At 47.8% G+C, this 24532-nt stretch overlaps 4 protein-coding genes across 7 annotated transcripts; 2 read left to right on the top strand and 2 right to left on the bottom strand.

The window, feature by feature from the left end:
• Window positions 1–4006: 4006 nt before the first annotated feature.
• On the top strand, window positions 4007–9792 carry zgc:195001 (uncharacterized protein LOC567531 homolog). Of its 2 annotated transcripts, XM_037475223.2 has the most exons (5): window positions 4007–4112; window positions 7536–7562; window positions 7681–7746; window positions 8167–8306; window positions 9003–9792. In XM_037475223.2, exons 1-5 carry the CDS (start codon window positions 4091–4093, stop codon window positions 9411–9413), a joined length of 666 nt encoding a protein of 221 aa, XP_037331120.2. In that variant the 5' UTR covers window positions 4007–4090; the 3' UTR covers window positions 9414–9792. The 2 variants fall into 2 exon arrangements, with proteins under 2 accessions (XP_037331120.2, XP_037331121.2); XM_037475224.2 differs by lacking the exons at window positions 7536–7562; window positions 7681–7746 and having other exon boundaries at window positions 4070–4112.
• Window positions 9793–10853: 1061 nt separating this feature from the next.
• akt1s1 (AKT1 substrate 1 (proline-rich)) lies at window positions 10854–14095 on the bottom strand. Its single transcript, XM_037475661.2, has 6 exons — window positions 13829–14095; window positions 12719–13369; window positions 12360–12621; window positions 12199–12282; window positions 11908–12092; window positions 10854–11189 (listed from the first exon to the last, which is right to left on the bottom strand). The coding sequence occupies exons 2-6, from the start codon at window positions 13097–13099 to the stop codon at window positions 11052–11054; spliced, it is 1050 nt and encodes a 349-aa protein (XP_037331558.2). The 5' UTR covers window positions 13100–13369; window positions 13829–14095; the 3' UTR covers window positions 10854–11051.
• Window positions 14096–15143: 1048 nt separating this feature from the next.
• On the top strand, window positions 15144–21155 carry prpsap1 (phosphoribosyl pyrophosphate synthetase-associated protein 1). Of its 3 annotated transcripts, XM_037475657.2 has the most exons (12): window positions 15144–15287; window positions 15509–15639; window positions 15745–15797; window positions 16000–16066; window positions 16153–16325; window positions 16453–16568; window positions 16669–16724; window positions 16867–17012; window positions 17883–17924; window positions 19480–19550; window positions 19757–19903; window positions 19997–21155. In XM_037475657.2, exons 2-12 carry the CDS (start codon window positions 15557–15559, stop codon window positions 20153–20155), a joined length of 1113 nt encoding a protein of 370 aa, XP_037331554.1. In that variant the 5' UTR covers window positions 15144–15287; window positions 15509–15556; the 3' UTR covers window positions 20156–21155. The 3 variants fall into 3 exon arrangements, with proteins under 3 accessions (XP_037331554.1, XP_062421758.1, XP_037331555.1); XM_062565774.1 differs by having other exon boundaries at window positions 15176–15639; XM_037475658.2 differs by lacking the exon at window positions 17883–17924 and having other exon boundaries at window positions 15178–15639.
• Window positions 21156–23504: 2349 nt separating this feature from the next.
• LOC119219822 (ras-related protein Rap-1b-like) lies at window positions 23505–24287 on the bottom strand. Its single transcript, XM_037475242.2, has one exon. It carries the CDS (start codon window positions 24154–24156, stop codon window positions 23530–23532), a length of 627 nt encoding a protein of 208 aa, XP_037331139.2. The 5' UTR covers window positions 24157–24287; the 3' UTR covers window positions 23505–23529.
• Window positions 24288–24532: the final 245 nt, after the last annotated feature.

The following is a 24532-nucleotide window of genomic DNA, read 5'->3' as shown; positions in this document are numbered from 1 at the left end:
AAAGTGATGTCAGTGTGTTTTTATCTTTCAGTGTTTATTTTGGAGTTTGGAATACGATTAAAGTCAGCTTTCCTTGCATTGCCATTAACTGGTAAGAACTAAACAAGATAACTATTGTTTCCTCACTGGGGGGGGGGGAACCAGAACAGTTTTTACTGAGTTTGACACATTTGAAGTGGAAAGCCTCCACTCAGTGGTTTAATCCTTAAACAAAGGCGGCTGAATGTGAACAAGCATCCACTGTTGTGTTAGTCTGCATTTAGTGAATGCTGTTCACTTAAACACTATGTACACAACTATTTTCCTAATCTTTCAAAGGCTTCATATCAATTATATATTCACCATTTCAAGCTTCATCTACTCTCAAAACCAAGTTTTTTTTCCAACATCCTCTGATGTCTTTAGAATTCCTTGTATATAATCAGCAGTTTAAATTTGTTAAATCTCACGTGTCCAGGACTTTGTGACATGGCTCTGCATGTTTAATCAAACCAAAATATTGGACTTGATTTCTAAATGAAGTGATTTTAAAATAATATAGAAGACTTCAAAAATAAATGATAGATTCCCAGTGGACCACTAGTACACCGTCTGAGTGAGAAATGGGTTGGAGCCACTCAGGACCAAACCATCTGCTTCAGAACGCAACGTAAACAGATCATCAAATGAAAGAAAATACCATAGCGCCTAAAACACAAGAATGAACTAGGACTGAGCCTCGTACCTGTGAGACAGGACCTGACTTTGACCGACTGAATAAAAGGATAAATGTAAACTTGAACTTGCAACTCCTTCAAACTAAAGTGTGGCGCCCCGGGCCTTCTGGAGGCCTGCCTGCAGCTTTGGGAGCCAAGTAGACCTCGAGCGCAGCAGCCTATCTGCGTTCTATTCATAGTCCTCTGTTCCAAACCGGCTTCATAAAACATTATGTCCCTGTGTCAACATGGGCCGTCCCTCTTCCTCATGACAGCCCATCACTCGTCTGCTTTTGCTCCCCGGTGTCAAACCGCGAGGATTACCCTCTTATTTTAGGAGGCTCGGGCCGTAGAGCGTCCACACCGCATTGCCCTCTGGTCCCTCGGGGTGGGGGGGGGGGGGGGGGGGGGGGCTGTGAGACGTGGAAAACGGGCGATTCCAACAGCTGAGGGGGAAACGGGAGAGTTAAGAACAAAGTCATCCGTTTGTAAAGAGAGCTGCTTGTCAGCGTGATATCACGACGCGATGCCATCAAGCGTCTCTCAGAGGGGTCTCCTGCACTCAACCATCTCAGCTCCTCTACTTTGAGGGCAGCAGGCACTGATGGATCGCGGGAGGCCCATCAGCAGCCACCGTGATGTATGTCCACCTCCCCCACGTCCCCGTAGCGATCTTCAGGGATGGAGTCATGTGTGTTTGCAGCCTGCTGAGGCCCCAGTAAACACATTCAGCAAGTGGAGAACAAACTAGGCTGAAGTTACACCCACCTATAAATAACAAAATGGTTCAAATGGACCAAAGGACAAATTATGGTGTTAAAACTTTATTAAAACTGTTGTTAATAAATCGGGTGGTCGGACGGCGTCGGAATCAGATGAGGATGAGGGTGATGTTCAGATGATGTACAACAGAGGGATGTTGCAGCAGTAAACGTGGCGGGCGGCCGAGGGGGAGGAGCTGAAGGCGGGTTACGTACATGGAGCAGGACGTTACTCACACATGTCGTGGCTCTCTGGGGCCTTGGGAGCCTTCAAGAGGAAGCGAGTGAGGAGATGTCTGTGACTTGTTAAAAGCTCCACCAAAGATCCATTTGTCCTCCAAACATCTCACTTGGTTTCATTTAAATACAGTTGTAGCTAAATTATTAAATGTTTTTCACAAAATGAAAAAACCAAGAGAAATGGATAAAAGTTATTCAAATGTTTTTTCTATTGTTTCTTCTTCTAGATTGTAAATGTCATTATTCAGATTACGAGATAACCAGGTTTTTTCTGGGGCTCGACTCACTGTGGAATAAACGCAATGTTAAAAGCGAGAGCCGGCGAACACAAAAGGAGGACAACAACAACGGTGTGGGAAGGGGACGGGGGGAGGGGGGGCGGGAAGCACCTGTCTCGTCAATTAGAGGACAGCCAAGACAACTTCAAGGAGACGTCCCCCCCCCCCGAACAGCCTCGGCGGATTACAGCCTCACACTTACTCCGTCCAATCATGCTCCACATGTCACCACAGCACCACCATGTTAACATGTAATCAAGCAACGCGATAGGAGGCTCAATGGCCCCGGCTGGGGGGTAATGTACACTGGACCGTTGAGTGTACGATGTTTGGGCTAAACGCAACCTCGGGTCGGGGGTCTATTTAAGCTCTCTCACTGACAGCAGTAAGCGGCAGGTGTTGAAATGTGTTTTCGTGCCTCACGCGGAGCGCATCTGGTATTATGGGAGTAGGAGCTAAGCTGGGACTTACACTTCATTAAAATTCTTCTTCTGATTGCAGTTGGACGCTGTCTCATGAGAAGGAAGTATTTCGCATTAACCTTCATCTATTGGGACGCTTCAGTGAAGGAAACACTTTGGTCAGCCCGCCACGTCGCCACTCACTCGTCGCACGTTGAAGTCGCTGCTTACAATATGTTTTCCTCAACTTTGATCTGGACATGTGAGTCCATGTATAACTTCTCAATTAGTGACCAAATCACTGTCTCTCTCAGTCTCAGCAGTCAGCAGCAGAGTGAGCCTCCCCCTGAACACTCAATACACTGACAATGGGAATAAGAAAGGTGTCACTCTGGTTCATAGCAGCACTACTTTTACGTTCAGTTTAAGCTGCATTTCAGGTTTCCATTTGAACCCTCAAATGGTATCTTGTGTCTCTGTGTTTTGTTTACTTTTTATTACTGTCTGTTACTCTCTGTTGGAGTCTGTTGGAGTCTGTTGGTCTCTGTTGGTGTCTGTTGGGGTCTGTTGGTCTCTGTTGGGGTCTGTTGGGGTCTGTTGGTCTCTGTTGGGGTCTGTTGGGGTCTGTTGGTCTCTGTTGGTGTCTGTTGGGGTCTGTTGGGGTCTGTTGGTCTCTGTTGGGGTCTGCTGGGGTCTGCTGGGGTCTGTTGGTCTCTGTTGGGGTCTGTTGGGGTCTGTTGGTCTCTGTTGGTCTCTGTTGGTGTCGGCCGGGGTCTGTTGGGGTCCGTTTCTGCCCGTTGGGGTCTGTTTCTGTCTGTTGGTGTCTCCCTGTGATAGTGTATTAAGCCCTTTAGCAAAAATCTCAATCAAACAAATATTCAGCAGGTCTTGTAAGAATTTAAATCAACAATTGCTCCTGACAGATTTAAGCTAAAGTGACCTGTGCATTGCAGAGTAATCATTTCAATGTGGTTTCTTGAATGTCAGCATCTGCGCACAGAGACTAGTGACAAGCAGTTTATTTTCATGCTCCAACCACAGCAGCCCTTCACAGCTCTTTGCCCCAACTTCTCGGCTAGATTGCATTTGCAGCAGCTGCTGATTGATGGCTTCTGATATTGACGACAGCTCTCCGGCGAGCCGCTGACTGCCATCTTAAGTACTTGCAGAAACACAAACCTATAAGTTGTTTCTGGGTCACTTTAAGTTGCGTTTTTCAGTGGCTGTTCATTCTTGGGTCGGAGGTCATCGTGTTGCCAGAGTCACTCAACAAAGCATAAGTAAAGATACTGCACAAATGTGAATTACGGCAGCCACGTCTGTAAATATTCAAGACACGTGAACTCCACCTTTGAACCCCACACAGCAACAAAATCATCTTACATAAGTCATGTTGCTGTTACACCCCATAAATGTTGCTCCATGCGGATGCACATGGAAAAGCGTTCTTGGGATATGCCGGGTATCTGCTCGTCTCCAACTCTCTGATCCCCAGAAATGATCTGCAGTTTCATGTGACAGGACCATCCCTTTGGGCAACCGCTTCTCACCCCCGCCCCCCCCCCCCCCCCCCCCCCCGAACCCCACCTCCCAGACCCTCCCGCCCTTCCTCATTTTCTTCCTCAATAAGAGGGACCCTCCAGAGACGCAGCCCCTCACTACTGTCACTAGACCTTTGATGCCAAACAGCCAAACAGCCAAACACCAAGGGAATCATGCCTGTGCCCAAGAAAGCAGGTAAGAAACCGCCCCCCCCCCCTCCCGGGTCTCTGTACGGGGGGGACCTGCGAGGGACGTCATGCCGCGAGAGTGAAAGAAACACCGGATTATCTCTTATCATTAAAAACAAAATGGCTATTTTCTAATAGATTAAAGAAAGTACCGGTAAGTCGTTGTTTGTAGTATTTCTTTCTCGTTTATCGTGCACTGACAATCAAAAATGTTGGGTCTTTCTGTCTTTTTTTGGTTTCCGTATTTGCAAATGTCCAGATTTCACAGTGAGAGAAATAAATGTGCATTAACTACAGAGACATTCAAACATAGCAGGTGCAACGTATTTGTTTGTTTTCATTATCAGTTTTCATCATGTGGGGTTCATTTTAATGTTTAATGTTAATTCGTCGCTGTGCACCTCACTTTGGATCCCGGCATTTTTTCTCCGGCTCATTAGTCACGTTTGACAAGACGCGGGATCAAATCTCTAGAGCGACGGCTATGGTTTCTTCCGAGCTTGTGCTGTCTCTTACAAAATTCCTGGTAATGTCAAAGCCTCATCTGCAAATTCTCGTCTCCCAATCGAGACGCCTTTCTCGTCTCTTCCACTGCTGCAGGTATCGTGCCTTGCTTCTGTCTGGGTGCTCGGAATCAAAGCTTAGTGTCTCCTGGTCCATAACTCAAAAAACCTTCTGCAGGTTAACATTTTATGGATTGGCGCCATTTGTTTTTGTCCCAGCCCTCTGGGCCCTTCTTTTCTCTTGAATTCGTTTTCCCAGAATCCTTGACCACCTCGTCTCTCAATGTGCTTTATCGACTTGGCATCTCCACATCACATGTGCGCGCGGCTTCCCGCAGGGAGTCTTGACAGGAACCCGATGGATGAGATGGGAACCGGGCCAAGGATGCTCATCTCTCTGCCTCCACTGAATCTTTTACTATACTCCGGATCTTGCTGTCTCAGTGGGATCCTACGAACCTGATCTGCACGGATAAGGTAGCTCTGTCCCACTGAGATGGGAATTTGGGGAGGGAAAACGATCTAAAATCGCCGTCTCAACTCGTGCAGCCCTCATTAAGAAGCGGCGTTGACCTTTGGGCGTTGATGTGAATCCACGTAGAAACCCGTCTTTGGAAGTTAAACTCTGATCCAACTTGGTTCTTCCGTTTGGTCAGTCTCCCAACAAGCTCCAATATGCTCGACTTAATTCTGAAGGGGTATTTCATACAATAGTTCAATGCCTCACCCCTCATTGCTTCGTCCGTGTCTATTACCGTGATCTGTTTATCTCCTCGGGGCTTTCCCGTTGATACCGCTGTGCGTGGACGGGCATCCGTCGGGGCTTAGCCTCCTCAGAGCAGCCTCAGAGCTGGCCTCTCTCCAATCCCCCAGATTTACTGCCTGGCTAATATCTCAATCCAGGTTTTAACACAAGGTCACTTCTTGTGACTGCTTGATTGCCCTCAGTTCGAAGTCAGAAACACGGATATTTTGTACATCCATCTGTCCTCGGTGAGTCCTTTGAACCCGGCGCTGTTCGGCGAGGCGTCTCTTTCATCCCGTGCCACCCGCTGCGTTGCCTTATGTGCGACGAGACAAATTGTGTGATCTGTCACCAAGCGTTCCCAAAGGCTGCGTTACCGTCGCTTTCCGTCCTGCCAAATGCTTCTTCTCGCTGCTGAACATGCGGACAATGTCCAAACTCCGACCCGCTCTGTATTTAGACCGCAGGCCTCATTGTGGTCCAATTAATAATTCATCGTGCTCAGTCGTTTTTTCTGGAATTGTTTGTTTATTGTCCTTGCCTTCGACGATTTTCGAATGACGGTGGGGCATTTCAGACTTTAAAGGGGGAGCCGAGGATCTCGGCCTTGACAGCCAAAAAGGCTTCAAAGCTGGGGCCCCCCTCACGACACATTAGCCACAATTAGAAGGGCGCGCAGGGAAAGGAATGGCGTCCACTCGATCACATCCGACGACGGCAGATGTTATACCAGCCCCGAGTCCGTCCTCCCCCGGGGTTGCCATGCTGCCCGAGGGTCACTCAGGCTGGGTTTCCTCTGGCATGCCGCAGGAATAAATCATCCCACCTGAAAGGGCTGGCTCTCCTCTTCTGTTCTCATCTGTGTTGCGCGAACCTGAAACTGAGAACGATTGCGCCTTGCATTTGAGTTTGGAATGAGCCCCTCGTGTTTAACTGGACCGCCACCGATGGGGGTTGTGAAGCGGCGGTAAAAAGCTGCAGGGATCAAACCCGCCGCGGTCCGGCTTCATTTGCCATGTTGATAGTTTTATTCCAGCATGAATGATCGTGGCCACGGGTGTCACCATGGGGTTTGCACACGGCAGCTCGCGTAACTGCAGTCGTGAGTCAGTCGGTATCTGTGACCACGCCACAAGAGGCCATTAAATCGTGCCCCCTTCGAGAAGACATAAAGTAAGTCGGACTTCAGGGAAAAGGGAAGCGCAAAAAAACAAGATCATTAGGAATTTTTCCATTTGCTTCTACCATGCAACTTTACAAATATGCAATGTTGGGTGCGTTTAACAAATTGCTATTTTGAACGTTAAAAAAGGAGTGGTTGGGGAAACGTCTTATAAGAAGCGTCCTTATATGGAAGCAACAAAATTGAAGCTGTTCTTTCTAATTTTGGCAATAGCAAAGGACACAGCATTAAGCCCCCGTGGTGATGTAACAGCCTGAACGATGAGCTGGTTATCGGTGTGAAATGTGAGAAACCGTAACTTGAGCGAGAATGACTCACTCACGCTTGACCTGGCCGGCCAGTATTGGATCAGAGATTTCTCTGAATGTCAGAGGAGCAACGAACTGGAGGAGGAACAGACAAAAAGAAGTTATAACACAACCCCCCCCCCCTCCCCCCAACGGCACCGTGTCCTTAGAATACGACTCGCTGCTGTCAGCGGGCCCGTGATGTGTGTCCCGCTCACAAGGATGATCCGGCCTCCGGATTCCTTGAGCTGAAACCCAAGACTCGGTGAGTCAGAGCGGAGCCGACATTGCCCGCATGCTGCTGCGGGATCTACTGTACGTGGGGGTGGAGGGGTGGGCGGGGGGAGCAGGGTCCTCCGTCGATGAATGGCAGCCCGACACAAGCGCCGATGGGGGGAGGCTACGGAGAAAGATGAGAAGATTTAAAGCGGCTCACAGACACGGCCCGGCGCCACCTTGGAAAGTGTTGGGTGTTTAAAGAAATGTGTGGAACAAGTTCATCTGAAGACCGTGAAGCTGTGGCACATAGATTCTCTTTTAAGAAATGTATTTAGGTTGTACAATTTGTACTGTTGTCCCTGGTATTGTTTTATTTTGACTTGTAGAGATAATATAGTATCCATAAATACTAAATAAATATGTCAGCAAACACCGTATCTATTGTCTCTTCACATAAATGCAGCCGAAGGAACTTTTATTTTCTCTTTTGCAGGAAGAAAAAACAGCCGTGCAGCAGAAGGTAAATATCAACGCTGCTGTTTGTGGGATAAAGAATTCCACTACGTGAAGCGTGAACATCCACTCGACCACAGAGTATTTCCTGCTAACTATTTTGTTCTGTCCATCTGTCGCCTCAGAGAATCAGCCACCTCCATATGAGCCAAATATCCCCGAACCCACCACCAGGGCTGACTTCATGAAATGTGCGGTATTTTTTTACCACTCTATAAAAAAATGCCAAATAAAGATGTAACGTGAACGGGAGGGGGGGGGGGGGATGTCGTGTGTAAAGTTGAATTGTCTTTTTCATGAATTCATTTTTGAGTAGAAAAGAAAACAAGCGAGAAGGACCACAGTCTGCGTGATTGTTACTATTTCTAAATAGCACAGTTGAACTGGATCCTCCATTTCTCATTTGAACAAAAAAAAAGAAAATCGAAATTGCATCCAGTTAGGAAGCAACTGTCAACGTTCCCCGTTCGGTTAGGTCACATTCAAACTTCAAAACAAGACATTCAATCTAAAATGAGGGTTTACTGATTTGTGTGGACAGACCTTCCTCCCCTTCAGGTGGCGTCCTCGATGCCTCTCATCCTCGTCCTCTCTCGTATCTCTTCTCTCAGATTGGCTCCCGTTCTCTCTAGACGAAAGAACCGCACAGAAGCTGCTGTGGATTTCGGAGGGAGGATCCAAGGTGGCCCGAACGTCCGAAGCCGTCTGCCCGTATCCCACCAGGCCCGAAAGATATGAACACTCCCCACAGGTACAGCGCGCACACACACACACACACACACACACACTACATGTTTCAGCCCCTCGGGAGCTTCATCAGGAGGATTTGACAATCGTCAATGGTAACAAGAACTGAACAAGAGTCTGCGCAATCTATTTTCAAATATCTCATTCAGAAGAATCACAAAAAATGTTAATAAAATGCTCCTCATCATTTCCCAGATTTTAACGTCAAACTCTTTGTGTTGGAGAAAAAAACAAAAGCATTCAGTTTACAATCGTATAAGATAAAAATAAGCAACAAAAGGGCTTTTCTAAGGAATCTTTGAAAAAAATAAAAAGTGAATTTTAAAATAAGTGCCCATCCATTTAATGTGGATGTAGTAATTGATTGACATAGTTCTCGTGTTCAGGTTCATCTACAACGCCTTCACATGCCCCAACGTTTTATTTCTCCTCAAACTTTCTGTAAGACATTCCTCCTTTTAAGACCCTTAAGCCCTGGTCTGCTCTCCTTGGCCTGTAGGAAAAAACATGGTGCACCTTGACTAAAGTAAAAGCCTACATGCGAGAGATACATCTGTCCACAATGTCTGATCCACGCAGCCCAAAATACACACATTGACCTCCAGAAACCCAAACCCACGTCCCCCCTTTTGGGACTTTGTACTCGAGTTCCGCCTCATTTCCCCCCCCCCCACCACGTGTGCCTCCTGCCTTCCTCCAGGTGCTGTGTAAAGAAGGCATAATGGGCTACCGGGGGTACTGGGAGGTGGACTACGACGGCTGGGTGGTGATCGGCGCGGTCCTGGAGAGCGCGCCGCGCAAGACCCAGGACGCCCGGGGCGCGTGCGGCCTCGGGGAGAACGACAGCTCGTGGGGCGCGGGCTGGTCCGGCTCCTGCTACCAGGTCTGGCACAACAGCGACAACGTGGACGTCCAGCTGCCCCCGTCCTCCACCATGGGCGTTTACGTGGACCAGCCCGCCGGCGTCATCAAGCTGCTGGCGGTGGAGGGCGAGGGCGAGCGGGAGGTCCGGCTGATTCACAAGTTCAAGGCCAACATTCAGGAGAAGATCTTCCCGGCCTTCTGGATCGGCACAAATTCGTTCTGCCTCCTTCGGAAGCGGGATCAGTGAGCTGGGAAAGGGTGGAGCGTGAAGGCCCGGGCGGTTTACGGTGTAAATCTGTGTGTGGGGGGGGGTGGGGGGGGAGGAGAAGAGTCAGGAGGGAGGTGGAGAGTTTGAGAAGTTTGGGGAACAAAGGTTGGAGCTTCAAAGCAGAACCGAAGCACGTTGTGACATTTACTTTCTGTGGTTGCATGAAGGAAGCTTGTTCATCTCATACTGTAGACCAAGACGGCTACTCCTTTTATTTACTATCCTGCGTGTATTTATTTTATTTAACTCAGTTTACAATAGCCCTTGTATGATTTTGTAAAATGCATGTACTGGAGTGCTTGTTTAACTAAGGCATCTTTTTATATGTGCTTAATGTAGTCAATAAATACAACCATTATGTAAATGGACTGCATTATTCTTGCGTGATACGGCAAGTCAGACGTCAACTCCTTTTCTTCCCTTAGTAGAGTAGTGAGGCCCTCTAGAGGCCTCTGATGACATTACAGCGCAACACAAAGACGCGACAAGTCCTTCTTTCTCTTGGTGTTGCTCCTTTATTTGAAACATGACCTACTAAACAGAACATTGATTTCTTTTGAAAATGTCAGAGACAGACATTTGTTTTCTTTAAAACCAACCCATCACTCTCTCGCTCTCTCTCATATAGTCACTTACTCATTCAAATCAGTCATTTTAACAAGATATCTGGACTAACCGTTAACTCAGTGTTGGAGTTACAATCATTCCATCAGTCATTCATTGGCAAAAATAAAAGTACAAGTCGGCGTGTTAGGAGGCGGTCCTCCAATAACATTTGGAAAAGCCACAAGCTTCATGTTAAGTCAACCGTTTCTCTGGTTTCGAAGGAATATGTTGTATTTCTGTGGGGGATGTAAAACACAAATAAATGGCCTGTTGGTTTATTTCCTCGGTGAGCGAGGCGGGCCAGACGCCCATGTGACCATCGCAGGCTCCCGTGCTAATGCTAAAACTGCAGCCAGATGCTTAGCTTAGCATAATGACAGGAAGCGAGGCTAGCCCCTAGTCTGGCTCCAAAAATACTACCAACACTTTGCAAGAAAAGAAATTTGAGGACGCAACTTATTAGTTTACACTGGCACTTGTGTACCAAAAGTATGATGTAACGTGATTTTTTAGTGGCCGGTGTATTTTTCAACATCATTAGAAATCCAGGCCTGTTGTTTCCCTTTGCTCCCAATCCATGCTAAGCTAAGCTAAGCTAAGCAGCTCCCAAGTGTAGCTCCAAACTTCTCGCACAAAAAAAAAAATAGTGATGTTTACACTGTTCCTTTGAACTGATTCAAGTTTCAGATCCACCATTTTAGTGCTCATGATGCTCAGTGCTGTCGGCCAACTCCGATGTAGTGTTGTGGGCGTGTGAAGAAGCTGGTACTGTGGTACGTGTAGTGAGGAAAGGGTGTAATGTGGATTTAAAAAAAAAGGTATTAGTGTTCACAACATTTCTGTTTTTTTTTTTCTTCCTCAAAGCAAGTGCGGTACATTTTGGTTGGAGGGGGAAATAAACGGAGCAGCTAGCTTTTAACACTGTTTCACATCCCGCCGGCCAATCTCTCCTTTTTAATGATGACCGTCACCTCCTTCCTTCCACTCGCCTCATTCCCTCCACTCGCCCGCTCAGTGCTTCAGGGGGAAGTCCCCCGTGTTGAGGCGGGGCCGAGGCAGGGCCCCGAACATCTCAGTCCCGTCAGTGGCTCTGGGGGCCAACAGGGCCTTCATGCTGGCGGCGATGTGGTCCAGATCAGCAACGCCCATCTGAGGGAGGAACACACACACACGGGGGGGGGGGGGGGGGGGATGACTGCATGTTAACGTGGAACCGTGGCTGTCACATCAACAGACTTTTACATAACCAGGTGGTTTAAAAAGAACAAAATCCCAACAGAAATGAAGAAAAAAGTAGCAATCTTGTGTAATAAGTTGTTACGCTGACTTCTAGTGGAAAGTATCAGCCGGTCATGACCATGAACTAATGCAGGGGTTGTGGTCATTAGTCTGCAGATCCGGATACTGAGAACTGAATAGGGCATGAAATATGTCAACTGATATTTAAAAAAACAACAACAAGAGCTTGCTTAATCATAAATTCTTTGCTTTTATATGACGATGCAAACTGGTTAAACTGGTCCATCGGCAAACAATGGTCCAGTTACTTCAGAGCCTCTCAAAACATGGGACGGCTGTGTTAAAATGGTCGTTATTTCTGAGCTGCTTTTGTTGTATGTATTGAATTGAAGATGAAAGTCTAAATTTCAACCAAATATTGACGGTTTCCGTTCAAATCCTTTGGTAAAGAAAGAATGGGGTCAGAGTCCAAACACTGAAAGCCCCGACTGTATAGTTATCATTCTTACACCACCTGATCACTTCTAAAGTTAACCTGCTCCAAAGTTGAATAGGTTACCACGGCGATCCACCCCTCATTAAAAATATGCCGGCTTCATTTTTAAATCAACCGAGGACGCGCGCTCACCCGCTCCCCGCTGTTGTTCTCTCCTTGAGCCCTGGTTCCTCCGCAGCCCCACACGGGCACCGACACGGGCAGGGAGCGCGCCATGGCCAGGGAGTGGGCGTGGCGGGCCGCGAACGAAGCCTGACCCATGGCCATGCCGCGCGCCGCCGGCAGCGGCGGCGGGGGAGCGTCCTCGCTCATGGAGCCTGTGGCAGGCGGAGGGTGGGGGGGGGGGGGGGGGGGAGGGAGAAACAGCGTTGGTGCACTGAGGTGGACTGGCAAGTGCGCGACGGCCGTAAGGCCCATAGTTACCGTCGGTGCTCTCCTCCTCCCCGTCGGACTCGAAGAACGGCTCGCAGTCCCGAGACAGAGAGTCCTCGTCCATGGAGAAGACACCTGGGGGGCAGAGTGGTTGAGAAAGCCCCGTCAGAGGAGGGACGCACAAAGCGGGTCGCAACCGGGTCGCTCCTCACCGGCGCTTTCGTTCCCGTAAGGCCTCCTCTCGTCCATGTCCTCCTCTTCGTCCTCGTCCTCGCACTCTTCCTCCAGGTCCGGGATGCCGGCGCGCTGCCTGCTCTCCTCGGCCTCCCGGACGCACTTCTCCCGCTCCGCCTCAGGGTTCTGCCCGCCGCCCGGCCCGGCCGCGGCTGCCGAGCTGTAGATGGACGGGTAGCTTTGGGAATACAGTCTGTTACCGGGACTGACTCCGCCCACCACGCCGTCGCCTGCAAAGCTCTTCAGGAACAACGTAAAATGAGATGAAGGGAAACATTTTTTTTTGGGGGGGGGGGGGGGGGGGGGGGGGGGGTGTGTCACAAGCCGGGTCACTCACCCCTCTGGTGCCGGGGTCGGTGGTCAGGTCGGCTGGCGGTTTGGTCCCGCCCTCTCTCCCCGCCTGGCGCGTGTGCTTCTGGGCCGTCAGCATGGTCGTGGAGTGCAACACGCCGATGTCGTCCACGTAACGGCGCGCCGACTCCGCCAGGAAGCCCTGACCCCACACGCTGTAGGAGAAATCGCACTCCTTCGGAAAGACGCCGGCGCTCTCCCGCTTCCTGGTCCCGTCTCCGGCCAGCGTCCGGAACTTCTTGCACGCCGTGATTATTGCCAGGTCGCTGCCCGACTTTTGGCAGTACGACTCGGCGGCGGAGAGCAGCGCCAGCCAGCTCTCCCTGTGGTTGTCTGGGATCTCCGGCTCGGAGGTGATGGAGGCCATGGCGGTGCGGAGCAGTCTTTGCAGATGTTTAAGGCGGAACGACCACGGTGTGAGGAGGGAGTGACGCGGGTGAAGACTTTGGCGGGTTCAGACTTATCAGAAGCTGGGATGAACTCAACAGATCGCTAAAAGTCGTCCTTCTCCTGTGCTGCTGGTGTGAGTTTTATAAAAGGGAATTGAGGCACTGGGTGACTACAGATATGATGCACGCGTCCTTACACGCTGGAGAGCCAGGGGAGAGAAGAGATGTTGCCACGCTGCTGGTGATACCTGTAGTAAAAAAATAAAAAAATGTTTTTTTTAAAAGAACAAAATCATGCTACATGTGCCATTTCAAACCGCAATACACTTTATAATAAACGACGATTCTTCTATATGAGATAAGGACCCGTGATTTGAGACCTTGCACCTTTAACCCTGCTCAAACTACTGTGTCACATTGTCCCTCGGGTCCTCCATGAGCCTCCATACACCGATCTGTGCTAACGAAGGAGCCCGCTCTCTGGACGTGATTCCCTGCGCCGCTTCCGGTCTCGGTCCGCTCTGCACAGTCCCCGTCGCTTCAGTTCTTGTTGTTGTTGTTGTTGTTGTTGCCGTTCTCGTTGTTTATTCAGTGTTTTGTGCAGCCTCCTCATGACTGGACCGCATTTCACCTCCATTTTTCGGTGTTTAACAGCAGCCGAGACCGGCGAGAATAAATGACGCAAGCAAGGCAAGGCGCTCACCTACCTGTTCGGTTTGTTGCGTCCACGCCGCCCGATGTTTATCAATCCTAAACTTTACTTGTCTTTATCTTGTCATAGGTATTCTACATTCTCCCACGGTTCTCTCCCCTAGCCAGGCTCTCCACAAGCAGCAAGCCAGCAGGAATAGGAAGAAGCCATTCCGGCTGATATTTTCAAAATAAAGGTCGTGTCTGCCGCAACGCTTCGTAAAGAAAGTCGATAGAATGTATATAAATGTATTTTTGTTTTATTGTCATAACGGGCAGTCAAATATTTCTTCTCTTCCCAGATGGTACGCATAAAAAAATATGCATTGGGTCTGTAATGTCTGATTTATTATCCAGAAAATGACGTAGTTCAAAACATTTTAAAGTATAAAAAACATATTTATATGAAATCTTCTAACAACAAAATAGTAGAGAACAATTCAGGGACCTGTTTAGTGTTCACTTACTCAATAGCATAGACTAGATCACATTTAACATAATCTACGTATTCATGTATGCATGTAGGCATGTATGTATGTATATTGATGTTGTGTCTAACGTTATCCCTTTTTGATGCCAATCAATATAGACGCATCTTTATTTTATTTGAAGGCTAATAAAGACCTATCCGGTTTTGTTTACTTGGCTGACTAACTTCATGCAGCTCTGACGTCACCTGTTTACTGCCATTCGACGCACGTTGCTCACGTAACGGAGCCTGGTGGGCGGGCTCGTACTCGCCTTGGTCGTGTGCACGTGTTAAACCCCACCTACGCAACCTCCCATTGGCCCATCCAGGGCCGTTTATGGAGAGGATCGCGTCAGTGGAAGTTTAAAACTTCTCAAATGACGATCAATGCGATTGATGACTTCCGATTGTTTCTTTATGCCTGGGGGATTTACAGCTACCTGCCTTCCCTTGTTTACACAAGCGCAGTGTTACCTTTAGTGGCATCCAGTGTTCGGGTTGCAGATTGCAGGCAAATACATAATCCTCCGTTGACTTTTTCTAACAGATATGCATCCTAATAGCGTTTCTTCTATTGTCCTTGTGACGCCGAAAGTTGAATCAGTCTAATACTTTGAATTATGATCAAAAAACAAGATTGCAACCTCCAGTTCTGAAAAGTAAAAGTAAAGTCCATGTGAAAATGCCCTAAGTCTGCATTGTTTCAAGGCACCAGAGGGTCACTACTTTTAAACAGAAGTCGAAGTGGAAAGCCGCATGGCTCCGTTGTTATTAGTATTATAGGTAATAGCAAAAACAACAACAATAATATTTAACTTTTTTTGCAAAACCTTCTAGAAAGCGTACTCTCCGGGACGGTAGGTGGCGGCATGCACCGTAAACGTTTGATCTGAAGTCTGCCGCTGAATTAAAGAAGAAGAAGAAGAACACGAGAGACTCATTGGACGCCTCCGATGCTACACAACTAACAGCCGTTTGTTCTCAAACATCTGGACAAATCGGAAGAAGTAAGACCGTTATTAAAATATCCCTTTTTGCTGTGTGGTAGCTTAGTGTACGTCACACACACCAGGGGGTATTTTGTGTAGTTAGCTCAACCCGCGGCTAGTTGACCGCTAAAAAAGAGAGAGCTAGCCAGCTAGCTAGCTAGCTAGCTTGACTGGCTAGTTAGCTCACAACGCCATAAGAAGAAAGTCGGAAACACAAATTGCTGGCGTATCGATTACAGGCGCCGATGCTTCCAGTGTCTGCGACATAAACCACAACAAGTGCAAGAATGAATATCGCAAAAAGTGGATATCGCGTCTTTTCCGCAAACTCCTCTGTAGCGTGCACGGAATTGGCCAAGAAGATAACAGAGTAAGCACAGCTGAGCCTTTCTGGCCAGTTCTTCTTTAATGAACCCTTGAATGAACGAATGCATGAGGAAATGCCCCGATCGTTAAACGTGTGCTCCCCTCACAGGCGGCTGGGAGTTGAACTGGGGAAGTCTGTGGTCTTCCAGGAGTCAAACCGAGGTGAGGGGGAATACTTACAACTAGCTGTGGATGTGGATACTACAACGTGAGGATGTGGATGTTTTACTGTAATATTCTATCAAGTCGCTTATCTTTGTTTTGGGGATTTGTTTAAAGTAATTAACTGATCACCCAGCTGCCACCAGGCTTAACAAGAGGAAACGAGGCCCCCCCCCTGAACTAATTTTTTCCATCACAATAGAAACCAGAGTGGATGTGAAAGAATCAGTCCGGGGACAAACGATCTTCATCATCCAGACCATACCGAGGTGAGGTTAACCTACACTTCAGTGCAACTTTCTGGCAAAGATTTTATATCACTTTAAATGTCTGTCTCTTCCCCCCCCCCCGCCAGAGATGTTAACACAGCGATCATGGAGCTGCTGGTCATGGCCTACGCCCTAAAGACGTCATGCGCGAAGAACATCATTGGAGTGATTCCTTACTTCCCCTACAGCAAACAGTGCAAGATGAGGAAGAGGGGCTCAATAGTGAGCAAGTTGTTAGCGTCTATGCTGGCAAAAGCAGGTAAAATCTCAACCTGTGATTTGTGTGCATGTTTGTTGCCTCGTCTTTGCAGGGATTCATTTGATTTCCCTTTTTTTTTTTTTCTTAATCGCGACAACGATCGTAATGTTCATCTTCTTCTCCGAAGGATTAACGCACATCATCACCATGGACCTGCACCAGAAGGAGATCCAGGGCTTCTTCAGCTTTCCGGTGGACAATTTGCGTGCCTCCCCTTTCTTGATTCAGTACATCCAAGAAGAGGTTGGGTAGTTTGAGTCAAGTCGTGTTGAATCCCCCCCCCCCCGCCGTTAAACCAGATCAATCTGACGTCACGTTGACATTTGTTTTTGGTCCTTGTCAGATTCCTGATTACAGAAACGCCATCATTGTGGCGAAGTCCCCATCAGCGGCCAAGAGGTAACGCTGGATAAAACTCACCATAACCTCCATGTTAATGTAACATTTCAATGGGACCCTTTTATGGGGGTTTGTTTTACACTGCGTGCTGTTTGCAATGTGTGTGTGGATAAGCGCGCGTGCTGTGTCTGCTTGTGTCCAGGGCTCAGTCCTACGCTGAGCGCCTGCGTTTGGGCCTGGCCGTGATCCACGGCGAGGCTCAGTGTTCCGAGTCCGACATGGCCGACGGAAGACACTCGCCGCCGTGCGTGCGCAACACCACGGGACACACCGGCCTGGAGCTTCCTCGTAAGAACCACAAAAAAAAACACACACACATTCTGATCGCTTCTGGGTTGTTGTTGTTTTTTTTTTTGGCAGGTTGATGTTATTACAGCAAACGTATCCCTGCTAATTGTTTCTGAGCGTTTGGATTGCTTTTTATTTGTGATACCGAGGTCAAATTGAGCCCGACATCTTTGGTTGTTCCCGCTAAGTTTGAACTCCTCTGTGCTTGAAGTTTCCAAAACTTCGGTTCATTCACACTTCTCCGCCCTGGCCAACCACCCAACGCGGCTTCTTCGTGTGCAAACCTGTTTTGAGCTGATGACTCCGCTGTTCCTCACTCTCACCATCCACCGTACTCTCAGAAATAGATTTCCTGTGTTGCATGTTTTAATTCCAAAGATCCACTACATTGACTCATGCTGCATCCCGCGCAGGCTGCAACTCCTAACTTGCTTAAATATCATAGAACCGCAGTCTGGTCCATTTCTTGGCACATGGCGTTATTTATATTTTGATGAGAAATACTTTAACGTTACTTTGAACATTTCTGCCGTGTTTATTCTCTGTTAAGCGATCTCAATGGAAATAATGAATTATTGTGTCATTGGCAAATGACTCCGTCCAATGTGAGCAGTGTGTTCATTTAATTATTTCAACAAAAATATATCTTGTTTTTTATTCTCACCCGTGACTTAAAAAATCCTCTTATGGAACAGCAACAGATAATTGATTTAAAAAAAAAACAAAGACACAAGTTGTTCCACAACGACTCTTGACGCGAAAACGCTTCGACCCGCTAAGAGGATTTTCCGAGTCTCGGCATCATGTGTTTGTCATGTCAAATATTTGTGCATTTTTTGTGTTAACGTGGTGTTTATTTGTTGGTAATAGCAGGCAAACAACAAGCTCCGTTCCCCGGCATAGAGCTCCCAAGTACGACCGTAAACACAACTCCCATCTGACTGTGCAATGATTCCTCTTCAAATTGGTGCATGCGTCAAAGGGTTTGTGTTTTTTGTCTTGTGGAAACGCAGTCTGGATTCTTGAATGGGGGAATTTACGAGAGAAGAGGAGAAAAAAAAAGAAGCAAAAAAAAGCACCCACTGAATGTTTTAGTGCTTTAACGAAGCCCTTTTCCAATGTGTTTGCGTGGCATGTCGACTTCTCTGCGCCTCTCCAAGATTCCAGAAAGTTGTTCTCCAAGATGTCCAAACTCCCCTTTCTGGTGTGGTCTTCTGATTCCCATTTAGTAAAGTCCATGAATCCAAGCAGAACCATGCCCGGCATTTGTTTTGGTTGAACTTTTTTTGTACTCATCTTGGCAATCGACACATTGTGCATCCACATCAAAACCCACTCCTTGAAAAGCTGGTTGACCTTTTGATCCTAAGTGCATGTGATGGTGATGATGATGACGAAGCATGCTTTTGAAAAGTGGGAAGAAGAAACTTAACGACTGGGATCTTGTAATGTTTTAGCCTTATATTTAAATTCAAATCAAAGTTATAGTATTCTACCTTATTTATGATATTTAAAACGTTAACATTGTTGCTGAAATTTGCCCATTTTTAAAAAACCATTTAGTCTTTTTAAATGTCTTGGTAACGTTGATGAATGTTCTACCCTAAACTAGTTTCATGTTATCTGACCACACATTTCTCAGCTGTAAGAACTTGCCACACGCGCGTGTGTGTGTGTGTGTGTGTGTGTGTGTGTGTGTGTGTGTGTGTGTGTGTGTGTGTGTGTGTGTGTGTGTGTGTGTGTGTGTGTGTGTGTGTGCGCACACTGCTAACAACGTGGCTCTTGTTGTCTTTTGGTAATTAGAGATTAACGTCTGAATGGGACACTGCCCGGTTGTCTGACTCAGACAGACAGGGCTGTGCAGGGCATGCTCCTCCTGTCTCTGCGTCTTTGGACCCTTTTTTTCTTTCTTTTTCCTTCCCAATCAGCTTGACTTGCTGGGACACACGCAGAGAGTTGTGTGCATGTAAAAGTAGTGTCTGCCAGCAGCGATGCCCGACTGAGGACTGACCCCAGAACATCGCTACGTGTGTGTGTTTTATGAAGGAGCCTCGTCGGTCACTCTGAAATGAGACTGTTTGGTCCCCTTTCGGTTCATATGCAGACAGCTGCCATATGCCGGTGTGTGTGTGTGTGTGTGTGTACGTCGCCCTCTGATTGGGTATCCTGGGTAGAAAACCCTTATTTCATTTAGTTTGGCATTTCAAGCTGCTTAAGGGTAGGTGGGGTACAATATGTGTGTGGGGGGGGGAGGGGATAATTGAAACTGTCGATTGCCATTTTTATCAGAGTATCATGTTAATCCAACAGAAACTCGACAAAGCTATTTACTTCATTCGACTTTTCCCAAATCGCAAAAACCTTTTTCTCTCAACCCAATTTACCCAATCTGCTGACGCGTGTTTTGGACGCGGCGCGGCGCGCAGACCCCTCCCCTCACGTGACCCGTGGTGCCTTTCTTTTCCAGTGATGATGGCCAAGGAGAAACCTCCCATCACGGTAGTCGGAGACGTGGGCGGGAGGATCGCCATCATCGTGGTAAGATCCCCTCGTTAAAGGCCTCTCTCCACCTCGAGTGTGGGTTAAGAAATAGAACTTAGTTTTCGCTCTATAAAAATGAACTATACGAAATATGAAACATACCGATGTTCCATTCAGCAAAACAACAACTGTCGAGTTTTCACGTGCAGCAGAATCCTGGCTTTCCTCGCTGCTGACTCATCAGCTGGGCTTCCTTCTTCCAGGATGACATCATCGATGACGTGGGCGACTTTGTTGCGGCTGCCGAGATCCTGAAAGAGAGGGGCGCCTATAAGATCTACATCATGGCCACGCACGGCCTGCTGTCCGCCGACGCCCCGCGCCTCATCGAGGAGTCGGCCATCGACGAGGTGTGGTGGGGGGGCTCCTAGTGGACGGGTTCAGAAGCTGCGTCTATTGCTCGGCAACCGGTCGCCGTGGTAACCCTTCCCCTCTGCCCTCAGGTGGTGGTGACCAACACCGTCCCCCACGAGGTGCAGAAGCTGCAGTGTCCCAAAATCAAGACGGTGGACGTGAGCATGATCCTGGCCGAGGCCATCCGCCGCATCCACAACGGGGAGTCCATGGCCTACCTGTTCCGTAACATCACCGTGGACGACTAGAGGGCCGGAGCCCCCACCCACCCCCCTCTCTCACTGGGCTGTGGAGATCAACACGCTGACGCCATGTTTTCCGTGTGCTTGTGTCGGGTTACATGTTTTTTTGCGAATTCATCGAAGCGCGTTTTGAGTAGTCCGAGTCACTCCAAGTTATTGAAGTTCCAACCAAAGGTGTGAAAGAAAAAAAAAATGGTTTTGCGGAGTTTGAGAAGTGCCCCTTGTTCTTTTTGAGAAACGACGATGAGCGAGCTGCGGCGGCGCGTCCTGTCGCGCTCGGGCGGCGCTCTTGGCCCCTCGCCGCTTCTCCAACTTGAACAATAGACGCTTTGTATTTAAATGGGTGATGCGCTGCGCTGCCTCATAACTAGTGACTGAGCATCAGCTGCGATGGAGAAGAGGAGCATGTCTGTCTCAGGCTCTGAGAGGGGGGGGGGGGGGGGCACACGCGTGCTCATTGGTGCCCGGATTACATTTCTACGCAGCTGTTTCTGCACCATGTGTGGTGCTACTGTTAAAAATGAAGGACTCATCATTTTATATTGTGTGTTTCAGGGGGTGAGTTCCTTCCTTCCTGCTTGCTGTTGGAAGGATCTCGGAGGATAGTTTTGGTTTCATGCTGCAGTAAACTTGAGTTTGATGTCATTCGACTTACAATGCAAATTATCAAAATGTTTTTGTTGTTGTTTTTCTTGAAAAGTCAAACGTGTGGGTCAAATAATTGACAATGTATTTAACGACGAGGTCTTTGGATTATTCAGAGAGCATTTTAATATTTGAGGTGGAAGCGGTAAACACCACAGGTGAAGTTCAAATGTTTAACTTATACTGAAACAATAACATGACACACATTTGGGTTCATTTTTCTCATTAAAACTATTGTTTGCTTAATTCTGGATGGACTGACCCTTTTAATAACATCCTCCATTTGTAGTCTGAACATAGTGCTCATTAATAAATAGACGATTGTGTACACTGACTGAATTGCATTAAATACCAAAAGGTCCTGTTTGTTTTGTATCGACTACAACCCACGAGAGGTGAACACAGCCGCACAGTCTTTTTTTTGGGGGGGGGGGTTTGTTCCCGCTGGGTTTTCCTCGTCTTAATGCTCCAGGTTGTCAAACGTAATCCACTCTACGCGACGTCTTTGAGCGCTCAAACTGGTATTTAACTGCATCACAGCAGCCACATTTGAGTTTCTGAATGTAGCGGATTAGTGGAACTAAGGGTTGATCTTTGAAGTGCAACTAATAACTGGGACTAACGGACATGTCAGAGGTGTGTGCATTCAGCACCCAGATGATCATCTGCAGAGCGCTGCTTAGGAGGAAATGAGTCTTCCTCCATCCTGCTCAGGACCGTGTGCACAATTAAGTGTTCTTATGTTTTGAGGCTTTGTTCCTCCTCAATTAACATGATATATTTTGAAGAAGCGTGTTTTCCGTTCAGCGGCACTGCGTTTTCCCCCGCGTGTGTGTGTCCCTGGGAGCTGCATGTGCCCGTTTGTGCAGCTCTGCAGCGTTCGTTAATGTGTACTCAAATAAAACCGTTGCCCCTCGCTGTGCCTCGTCTCCACTCGATGAGGTACCCACGTTCACTCGGATGTTGTGAGGTAGTTTCTCACATTAACACATAACATTTTAGAAAAGCTCCAGAAGACTAATCATGACAAATGAATTCATTCCGTCAAATATGTATTTTTTTTAATTTATTGGACATTTGGATTTCTCTTCCTCTTAGCTTACGAGTGACATTAAGAAATCAGTCCTTGTATGAGAGCGGGTGCTGCTGAAGGTGTGTGGTGTAAAGGAGAAGGCCTACCGTTTGAGGTCCTCAGCACTGTGGGACCCCATCCCCCCCCCTCCCCCCCCAGCCGGGTGTGACGGTCCGAGATCTTACACTTGTTCTAAACTCCCCAGGTACCTGAACAACACTGAGGAGCTTTGACCAAGTCTAGGAGCAGAGACTTCAGTGGAGTCTCTGAAGCTGCAGAGGAGCGACGTGTCCTGCAGCCCGGGGGAGGTGAGCTGTGCCCAAAAGCTTTGAGTTTAAACGGGTCGCAAAGAGGAACCGGGGATCGGACGCTGGCAGGTGACTTCCTGGTCCCACTGTGTGGAGACAATGCACCTTGTGTGTGAACTTTGGAAAGAGGAAGTGTGTTTGTGGTCTCCAGCTCGCCTTCAGAACTGGTGGATCTAGTGGCTGCCAGTCCTCAGAGGACATGGAACCGATCCACTCTGCCTCCACGGAGAGAATCTTACTTTTATGAACTCAACGTTATTTGAATTGTGTATTTTCTCTCACAACCGTCAGATAAAAGAACATGATTGATGTGGCAGCAGAATATCGTAAATATATATTCAGACATTGAGGAAGTAGCGTTTTTTTTGGTTCCCTTTTTTATATATATTTTTCATTAGAATGAGAATCGTGAGAATGAGAAAATTAGAATTTTCATTAAAACAGAGCTCAGGCAATCAATGTGTTAGATCAATACAATAAATCCATAATTCACTTTCACCAGGATAACCCATTTATTAAGGGATCATTGATACAATCAAGCACAGACATGTTGGCTTTTTTTAAACTTACATTTCAGGTCAGACCAGCTGTGTTCTCCAGATAACAAACGTGTCATCAAATACGCCATTTAATGTACAAATTGATCCTTTTTGGCAACACAGAACAAATTGTTATAATACAACTGACATCACACAACAATGAAAAAGTTCTTTGCTCCAAACTGTCTAGTTTTGTTCTTTATTTGGCTGTGATAACTTATTATTCTAAAACACACCGTTATCATTTTTTTAAATCACTTATAAACACACACGTTTTCTTTTGGTTTGCTCTGAACCCCCCACGTTTACATTTGTGAATGAAGTTATTAGCAAAGGAGTTTTTTTTTCCAGCAGAAGATTATCCAATATCTCCTTAGTCTTTGTGGATTTTTTTGTGAATACAAAATTTTCATTCTACAAACAAAAATATGTATTAGTCGGACACAAAGAGACCAAAAAACACCACCTGTAAGAATGTATTTCAAAATATTAGTTTCAGTACGAGCTGCACAATAATTCACAATAAACGCAATGTTTTCTGTTGTTCACCTCGTAAAGCACACCGCGTTATGCTTCGTGTGACATTATTATATTTACACACAGCATGATGCTGCTTCTCTCTGATTGGAGCGTTTCATTATTCGCTCACTTCAAACGGCTCGACCGTGCGCTCTCCTCTCTGTAAGGATCTAGTTGTCATGGTTACACCGTAGCATTAGTTGACAGACCCGAGTCTGAAGCCTCTTGGTATGTGCCCCCCCGCCCCCCCCCCCCCCTCACCCCGACTCTGTCTCTGCAGTGTGCAGCCGCGCGTCATTACGCGATGAGGCAGCTGTTGTTCTTGTTCAGAGGGGGTCTTTGGGGGCTCTCCTTGGGGATGGTCTCGCGTCTCCGGCACAGCGCCGGGCTGAACCGGCTGGGCAGGTTGGCCTGCTGGAGCAGCTCCCTGAAAGCCTCCCGCACGTTCACGTTGTCCTTGGCGGAGGACTCCAGGAAGCTGTGGTTCCACTCCAGCGCCACCGTGGACAGCGCGTCCTCGCTGGACACCTGGCGCTCGTCGTGGCGGTCTATCTTGTTGCCTATCACGACGATGGGCGTGTACTTGTCCTCCTTGACATCCAGGATCTCGTCTCGCAGACTCTTGACCGCATCCAGGGACGCGGGGTCGTCCACGGCGTAGACCAGGGCGAAGGCGTCGCTGCTCTGGATGGAGAGTTTGCGCATGGCCGGGAACGAGTAGCTGCCGCTGGTGTCCATGATGTTGATGGTGACTTTGACACCCGCCACCTCGTACTCCTTCCTGTGCAGCTCCTCCACCGTGCGCCGGTGCTTGGGTTCAAAGGTGTCTTTGAGAAAGCGCTGGATCAGGGCCGTCTTCCCAACTCCGGCCGCTCCCAAAAAAACGAGACGCACCTCGGTCTTCTCCTTCACCTCGAAGGACATGATGGACAGGACAGCGCGTGAAAGCTGAGAACCGTTCGGATGTCAGCTGGGGCTAAGTTTCAGTAGAGGTGGAGGACGATGGCAACATGCACGTGAGTGTGCCTGTCAAAGCCTGCGCTCTTTATTTATCTCCACGCACCACCTGCCCCTTTTCCTGCTGTCAGCCAATCAGGTGAGGGCCGCATCTCGGCCAATCACAGACACTCACGCGAGTCAAGAGGACTGAAAGGATGATGGAAGTGATTTTATTTCAAAGATCGGTGGTGGTGGATCATCTGACTGAGGGTCGGAGATGGCACAGTCCATTATCAATACAACCAATCATCCATGAATCATTCATCTTGCACCGTGTCAATGTGCAGAGATTGTCATGACA

This window comes from Pungitius pungitius, chromosome 12 (genome assembly GCF_949316345.1).
Source record: "Pungitius pungitius chromosome 12, fPunPun2.1, whole genome shotgun sequence".
NCBI lineage: Eukaryota > Metazoa > Chordata > Actinopteri > Perciformes > Gasterosteidae > Pungitius > Pungitius pungitius.
Note: the sequence above shows the minus strand (reverse complement) of the source record. Positions and strands in the feature narration are given on the sequence as shown.

What these genes read in the sequence shown, in the direction of transcription:
- zgc:195001 (XM_037475223.2), top strand. Translation starts at nt 4,091, where the DNA reads ATGCCTGTGCCCAAGAAAGCAG. An exon ending in GCCTGTGCCCAAGAAAGCAG is followed by an intron (nt 4,113 to 7,535) that starts GTAAGAAACCGC and finishes TCTCTTTTGCAG; the next exon opens with GAAGAAAAAACAGCCGTGCA. An exon ending in GATATGAACACTCCCCACAG is followed by an intron (nt 8,307 to 9,002) that starts GTACAGCGCGCA and finishes GCCTTCCTCCAG; the next exon opens with GTGCTGTGTAAAGAAGGCAT.
- akt1s1 (XM_037475661.2), bottom strand. Translation starts at nt 13,099, where the DNA reads ATGGCCTCCATCACCTCCGAGCCGGAGATCCCAGACAACCACAGGGAG. An exon ending in TTACGGGAACGAAAGCGCCG is followed by an intron (nt 12,283 to 12,359) that starts GTGAGGAGCGAC and finishes TCTGCCCCCCAG; the next exon opens with GTGTCTTCTCCATGGACGAG. An exon ending in AGAACAACAGCGGGGAGCGG is followed by an intron (nt 11,190 to 11,907) that starts GTGAGCGCGCGT and finishes TTCCTCCCTCAG; the next exon opens with ATGGGCGTTGCTGATCTGGA.
- prpsap1 (XM_037475657.2), top strand. Translation starts at nt 15,557, where the DNA reads ATGAATATCGCAAAAAGTGGATATCGCGTCTTTTCCGCAAACTCCTCT. An exon ending in ATCATCCAGACCATACCGAG is followed by an intron (nt 16,067 to 16,152) that starts GTGAGGTTAACC and finishes CCCCCCCGCCAG; the next exon opens with AGATGTTAACACAGCGATCA. An exon ending in GTCTATGCTGGCAAAAGCAG is followed by an intron (nt 16,326 to 16,452) that starts GTAAAATCTCAA and finishes TCTTCTCCGAAG; the next exon opens with GATTAACGCACATCATCACC.
- LOC119219822 (XM_037475242.2), bottom strand. Translation starts at nt 24,156, where the DNA reads ATGTCCTTCGAGGTGAAGGAGAAGACCGAGGTGCGTCTCGTTTTTTTG.